This window comes from Acomys minous, assembly GCF_964271855.1.
Source record: "Acomys minous genome assembly, chromosome: 2".
In the NCBI taxonomy this organism is placed as follows: Eukaryota; Metazoa; Chordata; class Mammalia; order Rodentia; family Muridae; genus Acomys; species Acomys minous.
This window is the reverse complement of record NC_140484.1, coordinates 18,969,584-18,980,348: the sequence shown is the minus strand read 5'-3', so window position 1 is coordinate 18,980,348 and position 10,765 is coordinate 18,969,584. Positions and strand designations below refer to the sequence as shown.

Here is a 10,765-nt window from a genome sequence, read left to right as displayed (position 1 = left end):
CTGGCCAGGTGTGGTGGCGCATGCCCTTTAACCCCAACACCCGGGAGGCAGAGGCAGGCGGATCACTGTGAGTTCGAGGCCAGCCTGGTCCAGGACAGCCAAGGTAACAGAAAGACCTTGTCTCAAAAAACCAAAAAACCGAACCAACCAACCAACCAAACAAAAAACTACAGCCTAGGAGAATTGGTCCTGTCAAGTGGATACTACTAATCGAGGTGAGGAGGGACAGAAACTAGGATTCATCCCTTTCTGAAATGTTATAAGGGCCTAACCTTTGCTTTTCCTTAGGACAAGCTTCAGGCTTGCACCTGGAGACCTAGAAGGCAGCTTCAACACTGTCGAGGCTGCAGAACCAGCAAGAAAGTTCTTTACGCGAAAAAAGGAATATAGAGAACATTATTCTGACTAGAGTGATGGCGAATGCCTTTAATCCTAGCACTTCGGAGGCAGAGGCAGCCGATCTCTGAGTTCTAGGCCAAATTGGTCTAGTTCCTGGACAGAGAAACTTTGTCTCGAAAACATCAAATAAAGACAGGGAACAGTGTTACACTGAAGGGAAACAGCAGCCACGCATGTTTACGTTCATAGAGCACTTTCTGGCAGACAGGTACCACTTTTACAAGTGATGCTGAGAGGTTCCGTGATCTGCCCGAAGAAGTTAAAATTAAGAGGGAAAGAGTGTACATTCGAATGCGCAGGGATGGGACTGTGGCCTGGCCAAAACAAAGAGCTGTTCAAAGGGTAAGCGACCGTGCCTAAGGAGGAAGCACCGAGCGGCAGGCGTCCTGGGCCTCAAGCTTGCTACCGGGATCCTCCGCCCTCCCTGCTTACGTGCGCTCCGTGACTGCTGCGGCGCACGCGGGTACCGCTACTTACAACGCATGCGCACTGTCGCCCCGGGAGCACTACACCTCCCGCTTCGCGGGCCGCGGAACTTGCTTGAGGCGCATGCGCACACCTGGTGGGCGGAGGTCTGTAGAGCGAGTGGAAAGATTTCGGGAAGAAAGTGCGCGGGAGCTGGGCGGAGGAGCACGAGTGCGCAGGCGCGGCCGGGGGGCGGGCTGCGAGCGGAATCTCAGCGATCCTCAGTTGCTACCGCATCGCCTGCCTGTCGCCATGGCTGCCTACAAGCTGGTGCTGATCCGGCATGGCGAGAGCGCCTGGAACCTGGAGAACCGCTTCAGCGGCTGGTACGACGCCGACCTGAGCCCGGCGGGCCACGAGGAGGCGAAGCGTGGAGGGCAGGCGTTGCGAGGTACGAGTGGGGAAAAGCGCGGTGTCGCGAGCAGGGCCCGCACTCTCCAGGAGGCCGCCTGAGCCCCCGGGCCCTCTCCACAATCGGCCACCTCGGGCGGCCTCTCCAGTTGAGTTTGCAGCTGGGGAGATGAGCGCAGGATGAGGCGCCCGCTTGTCAAGGTCACCCCGGTTGTAGTGTGAGGGGCTGGCCGAAAAGAGGGCGCCGACGCTGCTAGGCGAAATTCTACCTTTCTAGTCTGAGCAGCTCCCACCTGTGGCGTTTAGGACCCTTTAGGGTACCACGAGGACCTAGGGCGGCTGGCGGAGGATGCCCCGTGACATTAGGGGCTGCACCCAAGTTTATCCACGAGGCTCCTGCGGATTATGGCGAAGCGGCAGGCCATGAGCTCGTCCTGTGCAGTGGGGGTGGGGATGAGGATGGGGGTGGTGCTAGGTGGGGATGTCTGGCCTTCGGGATACCTGGAAACCCGGGTGCTACTGAGAGCTTTGTAGCTCAGTAGTATACCACAGTACTGTGTCCAAAACAAATCCAGAGATGTGAGTGGGTGATTTGAGTTGATGCTCTCTACAGCCCTATAAAACAGGCAGGTTTTATTTTCTTCTTTTTCTGTTTTGTTTTGTTTTTCGAGGCAGGGTTTCTCTGTGTACCCTTGGCTGTCCTGGACTCACTTTGTAGACCAGGCTGGCCTCGAACTCACAGTGATCCACCTGCCTCAGCTTCCCGAGTGCTGGGATTAAAGGCGTGCGCCACCACGACCGGCCCTATTTCCTTCCTTTTTCAACTCTATCCCCTTTTTAGAGTTTAGGAAAGTGACTGGAAAGACTTGTCCAAGGTCATACCTACTTAGTTCTAAGCCAGTGTCCTTGCCCCATTTCTGGGTGGAGTAACAAGTGTGAGGAACTGGCAGGCTACTGGCCAAGGACAGAAGCTGGGCAAAGGGTGGACGCTTCCAGGAGATAAGGCTTGCCTTTGCGAATGCGTGCTTAGTGATTTTGGAATGCTAATATGCAAATCCTGCAGCCAGGAGAATCCCTGGGGAGAGGAGGTGCTCCTGGCCATTAGGGCAGATCCTGTCCTGCATCTTTCTAACTTGCTCATAGAAGCAGCCTGGGAAGAGGGTTGCTGATGCCTCCTGGCAGTGATCTTGTGTGTTTTGGTTGCCCCCTTTTCAAATGAAGGGAGATGTGAACAGGAAGTTCTGATGCAAGGAAATGAGGATGCTTTGAGGTGGGTAGCCTATGTGGGAGAGACTACAGAGAGGAAAGTGCTGGTAAAGGAAGCCATTTTCTTTAGCTCTGTGGCGTGAGGTACTATAGAGGCCTGTGGTAGTTTGCTGCTGTCTAGCTCAGGACTGCCTCTTTTCTCGGATGATTGTATGTTGAACTTGTCATCACTGGAAAATAATAAGACCCATTTCAGCCTTAAATATTGTAGCACTAGGTTTTAGAAAATCACACGGGAGACCATACATGGTGCTGCAATACCTGTAATCTTTTCAGCACCCAGGGAGCCGAGAGTGTCTCCCAAAGGTATCACAGATAATTAAAAGATGAAGGAAGGTGCTGGGCGTGGTGGCGCACGTCTTTAATCTCAGCACTCGGGAGGCAGAGGCAGGCAGATCGAAGTGAGTTCGAGGCCAGCCTGGTCTACATATTGAGTCCAGGACAGCCAAGGCTACACAGAGAAAGCCTGTCTCAAAAAACCAAAAAGAAGGGGTGTTCAATTCCCAGCACCCGCATGGCAGCTCACAACTGTCTTTGACTCTAAGATCTGACACCCTCACACCAGCACACATAAATGAAATAAAATATATATTAAAAAAGAAAACCAAAAAAAGCTGAATGAAGACAAGGACCGTGGACGATACAGTAACATGACGGCCTAAGTGTATAGTTTCACCAGTGTTCCTTTTCTTAAGTCTGATTTCAGAAGGAAGCTAGTGAGACTTTCTCCTGGCAGCCTTAGGCCGAGGAAGGAGGGGACCCCCGCAGGGAGAATCCACACGGCATGTCCACGTCTCCTGTACCCCTAGCTATGCTTTGGATTAATGGAAATGTCTTTATGCATCTGATCCTGTGGCATTCTTGCCAGGGTCCTAAGTGGGGACCACTTCAGCCTTAGGGGCTGCTTTTGTGTCTAAAGTGAGACAGGGAGAGGCCGTGTTGCAAGAGGAAGTAATTGCAGTGCAGCAGCCGGTAGCATCATCCTGGGAGCTGAGGCTTCTTCTGTGGGTATTCTCAGTGACTCAGCCTTTTGTTGGGGTGCAATTCTTCATCTTCTGGTTAAGGAGGTGGTAAAGGATGTGATGGGAGTCAGTAGTCCAGAGGCTGGGATGAGACCCGACTTCTCTTGTGGCTGGTGGTGGTTTTCCTGGTACTAATCTTCCCCCCCTCCCCCCAGTAGTTGGTCTCAGTGGCCTCATTGTCAGTTGAATGACTAGCAGGAAACTTGCCTTCACATTTTATTACTGTTGCTGGTCTCAACATGAAGCAATGCCCAGAAAACTTTGTGGTTAATTTTGAAGAGGGCCTTGTGGGCTGGAGAAAACAGCAGTGTGTCTTGGCATAAGAAAAGGGATAGCTCCTTAATTAAAAAAATTTTTTAAAAAATAATTTATTTACATGTGCATTAGTGTTTAGCCAGCATGTATGTCTGTATGAGCGTGTCAGCTGTTGGAGTTACAGTTGTGAGTTGTCAGGTGGGTCCTGGTGGGTCTTGAACCCAAGTCCCCTGGAAGAGCAGTTAGTGCTCTTAACTGCTGAGCCATCTTTCCAGCCCCGTAACTCAAAAATTTAAAGACAAGCATTGAACTGAGACCCCCTTGGCTCTGTCTACTGAGCTGGGAAGCTGTCTCGAAAAACTGAAAACTCGAAAAAGTGTGCCCAGCTGCTGGCTTTATTTTCCTAATCTGGTAAAGATGGGCTGAGAGGATTGTAACTTCATAGGAGTCTAGTGAAGACTGAATCAGTTTGGTGTGGGACCAGGGATGAGCCATCTAGAAAGGTTAGCTATGACTTTACAGCTCCCAAGTTTTTGTGATCTTTTTCAAAAATTTTAAACCAGCTGGGTGGTGCTGGTATACACCTTTAATCCCAGCACTCAGGAGGCAGAGGCAGGCGGATCTCTGAGTTTGAGGCCAGACTGGTCTACAAAGTGAGTCTAGTACAGCCAAGGCTACACCGAGAAACCCTGTCTTGAAAAACCAAAAGTAAAACCAGAAAAAAGATTGAGCTCATTCATTTATTGTGTGTGTGCAAGCACAGGCTTGTACACATGTGCACGCCAAGAGGTGCATGTGTGGAGGTCAGGAGAACTTGTGCTCAGCGCTCTCCTTCCACCATGTGGGTTCTAGGTATTGAACCAATCAAAATGCATTTAGGTGTAACATTCTAGGGGTTAGACTAAGCTGTACAGGCCTTGGGTTAGTTGGTTACAATACAGTTAGGAATTTTTGGAGGTGTACTGTTATCTGTAATAAGTTAACAAAATTTGCCCTCAGGATGCAAGGATAATAAATACTTTGTCAGGTGGGTCCTCTCCGACCCCCCAGACAGGGTCTCACCATCCATGACTGGTCTGGAACTAAGTAGCCTGGGCTGGCCTCCACCTCACAGATCAGCTGCCTTTGCCTTCTTCATACTGGGATTAAAGGTATGTGCCACTACACCTCGCCTGGTTAGTTTCCCCCTGTATAAAACAGTTGTAGCTCAGGTTAGGCCTTGTTAACTTCTCACTTGGCATTTGTTTTTCCTCTTTGAGACAAGGACTCTGTAGCTGGGGCTGTCCTAGAACTCGCTATGTACCTGGCTCACTTGGCACTTCTTAATTTATAGATGCTGGCTATGAATTTGACATCTGCTTCACCTCCGTCCAGAAGAGAGCAATCAGGACCCTCTGGACAGTCCTGGATGCCATTGACCAGATGTGGCTGCCAGTGGTCAGGACCTGGCGCCTCAATGAGCGACACTACGGGGGTCTGACTGGTCTGAACAAAGCAGAAACTGCCGCCAAGCACGGCGAGGCACAGGTGAAGATCTGGAGGCGATCTTACGACGTCCCTCCGCCCCCGATGGAGCCGGATCACCCCTTCTACAGCAACATCAGCAAGGTAGGGTGAAATCGCTTTCCAAATTCATGTGTATAGGTGTTTTCCTGCATATATTTCTGTGTGCCCCACCTGTGCCTGGTGCCTTTGAAAATCAGAACACGGCAGAGCCTCTGGAGCTGGAGCTAGAGGTGGTTGTGAGCCTCCATATGAGTGCTGACAACCAAATCCAGTTCCTCCAGAAGAGCAGCAGGTGCTCTTAACTGCTGAGCCATCTGCAGGCCTCTTACATGTGTCTGCCCACTGTCATAAGCCTTCACTTGTTTTTTTTTTTTTTTAAAGATTTATTTATTTATTATGTATACAGTGTTCTGCCTGCATGTATACCTTCAGGCCAGAAGAGGGCGTCACATCTCATTACATTATAGATGGCTGTGAGCCACCATGTGGTCACTGGGGATCGAACTCAGGACCTTTGGAAGAGCAGGCGGTGCTCTTACTCACTGAGCCATCTCTCCAGCCCAATAGCCTTCACTTGTTACAGCATTTAGCTGGAAGTCAATGTTAGGTATCTGAGAGGCACGCCTTCTTCACATCTTTACTGCCATATTTTCAAAACCATCTCCAGCCTCCTAAACCAACTGCAAACTAAAGTGAATTGGGAAACCTTTGTTAAGCTCCTTCCCCCACTTTCTAAGGTCCTTGTGTTTTGGATTGAGGAATAGGGAATAGGGTTGCAGGATGATGACCACTGAGATGTGTATGTATGTATGTATGTATGTATGTATGTATGTATGTATGCATATGTATATATTTTTTTCCCTTAAGTTCTCAGCTGTATTCTGGACCCTTGAGAGACCTTCATGAATCCCTTAATCCCCAAAGAGCTGAACTAGGCAGAATTGATACACACAGTTCTTTATAGAATCAACTGGGAATAACTGGCAACTTTGAAACAAGTCTTTGTTGCTTAGGATCGTAGGTATGCAGACCTGACTGAGGACCAGCTACCTTCCTGTGAGAGCCTGAAGGACACTATTGCCAGAGCACTGCCTTTCTGGAATGAAGAAATTGTCCCCCAGATCAAGGAGGGGAAAAGGGTCTTGATTGCTGCCCACGGCAACAGCCTTCGGGGCATCGTCAAGCATCTGGAGGGTATGTGCATCTTTTTTTTTTTAAAGAGTTATTTAATATTATGTATATAGTGCTCTGCCTGCATGTACATCTGCAGGCCAGAAGAGGGCATCAGATCACATTATAGATGGTTGTGAGCCACCATGTGGTCGCCGGGAATTGAAGGCGGGACCTCCGGAAGAGCAGTCAGTGGGCTTAACCTTTGAGCCATCTCTCCAGCCCCATGTACATTTTCTTATAGGAGTCCTTAAGGGTGATAAAGCAGTACTGTCACCAATCAGACTGACTTTGCAGCAAGGAGGACTCTGGGAAAAAAATCTGACAAGGCAGATGGACTTAAAGAAAAATGTGTTTCTTCTTCAGAATATGGTCTGCTAGCCTGATGTGCTGGCTTACGTCTCTGACCAGCACCAGGGAGCAAGAGAATCACTTTGAGTTCCAGGCCAGCCAGGGCTATATAGTAAGTGATTCAGAGGTAGCAGGAAGTGGTACAGAACTGTGACAGTGAGCCTCTGACACTGCAGGGCCATACTCAGTTTAGAGCGGTCACGTGCAAGTGATTGGATATACATTAAAGTTGTACATGCCTACCTGCTCTAGGAGGAGCAGCTGAAACTGTGGTCACGGCGTGACTCATCTAAACCTTAGCTGTCACCCATGAAGCCCCAGGTGGCGGGACTTTGGGGTGTCTGAGGAGCACAAGCTGTAGTGTAACTTTTATGGTTTTTTGGTGGCCCACTTAGTCTTGTGTACTTTCTCATGCTCTTCTCCCCACTCCCCCCCTGCCCACCCCCAGACAGGGTTTCTTTATAGCCTTGGCTGTCCCATAGACCAGACTGGCCTTGAACTTATAGTGATCCACCTGCCTCTTGCCTCCCTTGAGTGCTGGGATTAAAGGTGTGCGCCACCATACCTGGCTCTCTTATGCTCTTTTTAAAAACATTTATTTTATGTATTATGAATGCTTTATCTGCATATACGCCTACATGCCAGAAGAGGGCATGAAATCCTTGTATAGATGGTTGTGAGCCACATGTCATTGGTGAGAACTGAACTCAGAACCTCTGGAAGAGCAAACAGGGCTCTTACCCACTGAGTCTTCTCTCCAGCCCCTTTCTTATGCTCTTTAGGGGCTTGAGGAAATGTAATTGGGAGCTGCAACTTGGGAACGGATTCACTTTTACACTGGGTCAGAAAGGACGGTCGTCAGTTCTCACTGACGTGCTTTGCCTGAGGGCGGCATGTGGGCTCTTGTCTTGTGGCTGAACGTGGTGGCTCTTTTAGGTCTCTCGGAAGAGGCCATCATGGAGCTGAACCTGCCGACCGGCATCCCCATCGTCTATGAGCTGGACAAGAACCTGAAGCCCGTCAAGCCCATGCAGTTCCTGGGAGACGAGGAGACCGTGCGCAAAGCCATGGAAGCTGTGGCCGCTCAGGGCAAGGTCAAGAAGTGAGGACGAGCAGGCAGACTCCTCCCCCACGAACACCCTCCCTGCCTGCTCCTGCCTCCTGCACCTTCCCCAACACCTGTTGTACTGACTACATCTTTAGGATCTTAAGTTTAACTTGTAATTGCAGATGGGACCCGTGGCTCCCATTTTCATTTTAGTATTTTATCCCTCGCACCCACTCCCTTCATAGAATCCAGTCAGAGTAGCCCCTCTGGGGTGCAGGTTCTCGGTCCACACCCAGGGACAGCTCCTCTTACCAGGAGAGCTGAGAGGTAGTGGTTCCAGTTTGTCTTAGTCCTCTGTTTACGAAGGGTCTGCTTAGGGAGCGGTCAGAGAGGGACCGTATCGTGATACGACCAACGGTGAGAAGCTGCAGTGATGTCCCCAGAGCCCAGCCTGCGCTTTTCCACAGTTAGGTAACTGGGGGCTCTAGTCATTCCAGTGGAGGGTGAGAGTAACTTCCATGGTGATGTAAAAGATTGCACCTCCTCTCTGACCCTAAAGAAGCTGCCGTCCCCAGAAGGTGGGATCAATCTTGTCAAGTCTATGTGTTACATTTACTTTTACAAAAAAAGGGTACAATATATATATGTACATACATATATATATCAGCACATAAAAGCCCCTCTGAGGTTTCTAGTGTCAGTTGAAACAGTCCTATGTGGTCACTAGAAAATAAGCCATTCCTCATATCAAATGGGATAAACTTGTCCTCAAGGGGCAGGATGCCTCTTGCCGTGTTAGGATCCCGCTGCCTTGTGTAGAGGTGAAGGGCCCCTTGCTCATGTCCGAGTTTTTGTCTTTCACTGTCTGAATCATGTTCCAGCTGCTTGACCCTGCCATGTGGGTTCAGAACTAAATCTTTCCAGATCAGTATAATAAAGGAGTGATGTGCAATATAACTGTCTTGTGTGTTATGCCTGTGATCTGAGGACACCTTAGCATGCATTTGAAGTGCTCACGAAGTTCTTGTTTGAATATTAATAGGTGCTGGAGAGATGGCCCAGCAGACCTGGCTGCCTCCATCTCCCAGGATCTGCCTGCCTTTGCCTCCTGAGTGCTGAGATTGAAGCCTTCCTTATTAACTACTGAGCCTCCAACCCAATTAGCAAGTGTCACCAATGTGGGAAACTAGGTCCAAGGCACAAGAGACCTTTACTTCTAATGCTGGGCTTGACTCCTAGGACTTTGCCAATGTGTTGGGTCAAGCCCAGCTGCAGAGCATGTGCTTACCCTAACTTGACCCTCAGCACAACAAACAACAAACTGCAAGTCCTGGCTAGTTTTATGTCAACTCAACACAAACCAGTTAACCTAAAAGGAGGGAACCACAGTTGAGAAAATGCCTTACCATGATTCAGCTGCAAAGCATTGTTAGTGATCAAAGTGGGAAGGCCCTGTGGGTGGCTGCAACCCTGGGCTGTGGTCCTGGTTTCTGTAAGAGAGCAAGCTGAGCAAGCCAGGAAGCAGCACCTTTCTGTGGCCTCTGCATCACTTAACCCCAGGTTTCTCTGTTTAAGCGCCTGTCCTCATTTTATTCAATGGTGAACAGTGTGTGGAAGTGTAAGCCAAAGAGACCGTTACCTCCCTAACTTGCTTTTGGTCATGGTGTTTTGTCAGCAATAGAAACCCCCCACCACCACCAGCCCCCAAGGCTGACCCTATAGTTAAGGCACTAAAAATATTTTTAAGGATTTTGCTGTTGTAGCCTGGATTGGCCATAACCTATGTTTCTCCTGCCTTAGTCTCCTGAATGTTAGAATTGCAAGTGCCACATTGGGCATAATAGAAATTTCAATGAGGGAAACAAAAGTGGGCTGGTGTCAGCAGGTGAAAATGCCAAATCTGACAACCCAAGTTTTATCCCTGGGGCCCAAAGGAAGGAAGAAACCCACTGACAAGTTGACCTCTGACTTCCACATGCATGTAAACAAAAAAGATCAATATTAGCTTTTTATTTTTTTGGACTCAAGATGGCATGGTGTGTGAAGGCCCTTGCCACGGAAGCATGACTTGAGTTTGGTCCCTGGAGCCCATGTAAAAAGCTGGATGCAGTAGCATCTGTCTGCAATGCCAGCACTCCTACAGTGGGGACTGCCTGGCAGCTCATGGGCTAGCTAGCCTAAGCCCACAATGGAGCAGAAACAGCAAAAAGACTGTACCTCAAACAAGGTGGGGGCCAGTGGGGTGGCTCAGCAGATGGAGGTGTTTGCTGTGGTCTGAGTTTGAATTCTGGAAGCCAGAGAAAGCAGACTCCACAAGATAGTCCTTTGACCTCTATATATACACATGCTGTGTCATGTGCTATATGGCACAAACTTGTGCACATACAAATTTTAAAAAAAATTGGCCATTGTAAAACAAAGCAGGGTTTCTTTGGGTAGCCTTTTGATGTCCTGGACTCACTTTGTGGAGACTGGCCTTGAACTCAGTGATCTGCCTGCCTCTGCCTGGGTGGGATTACAGGCGTGTACCACCTTGCCCAGCTAAATAATATTTTAAAAAAAATTTAACTTACATGTTCTTGCATGCCCCTGTGCAGCAGTCCCTGTGTTAGTTCACAGCGATCCGTCCCTCCTCCCCAAACACACGCATGTGCTAGGGTGTCCTCTGCTTGGAGGGCCTTCACTTCAAACTTACCTACTATCTTTACAATTGCTTTTGGTCTTGTCACCAAGTCCTTCCTTGCCCATCTCAGATGGTAGCCTTCTGTGTCTTCAGCCAATTCAGAGTTAGCAGTTCCTGGGATACCTACTCTGACACAGTAACACTGTTTACCAAACCACTCAGGTGCTATTTGAATCACCCATAGGCCCGAGAGTTTTCACTAAACAACATAATATTAGGGGTTTATATGAAGTGCTTGATCCAGTGGAC

General features: G+C 49.1%; 1 protein-coding gene across 1 annotated transcript; it reads left to right on the top strand.

The window, feature by feature from the left end:
- Positions 1 to 1,029: 1,029 nt before the first annotated feature.
- PGAM1 (phosphoglycerate mutase 1) lies at positions 1,030 to 8,790 on the top strand. Its single transcript, XM_084754855.1, has 4 exons — positions 1,030 to 1,255; positions 5,092 to 5,366; positions 6,278 to 6,458; positions 7,722 to 8,790. Exons 1-4 carry the CDS (start codon positions 1,117 to 1,119, stop codon positions 7,889 to 7,891), a joined length of 765 nt encoding a protein of 254 aa, XP_084610981.1. The 5' UTR covers positions 1,030 to 1,116; the 3' UTR covers positions 7,892 to 8,790.
- The last annotated feature ends 1,975 nt before the right edge of the window (positions 8,791 to 10,765 follow it).

Excerpts from the sequence above, each read along its gene's own strand:
- PGAM1 (XM_084754855.1), top strand. The coding sequence starts at position 1,117 with ATGGCTGCCTACAAGCTGGTGCTGATCCGGCATGGCGAGAGCGCCTGG. Across the intron at positions 1,256-5,091 it reads TGGAGGGCAGGCGTTGCGAG|ATGCTGGCTATGAATTTGAC; the intron begins GTACGAGTGGGG and ends CTTAATTTATAG. Across the intron at positions 6,459-7,721 it reads CATCGTCAAGCATCTGGAGG|GTCTCTCGGAAGAGGCCATC; the intron begins GTATGTGCATCT and ends TGGCTCTTTTAG.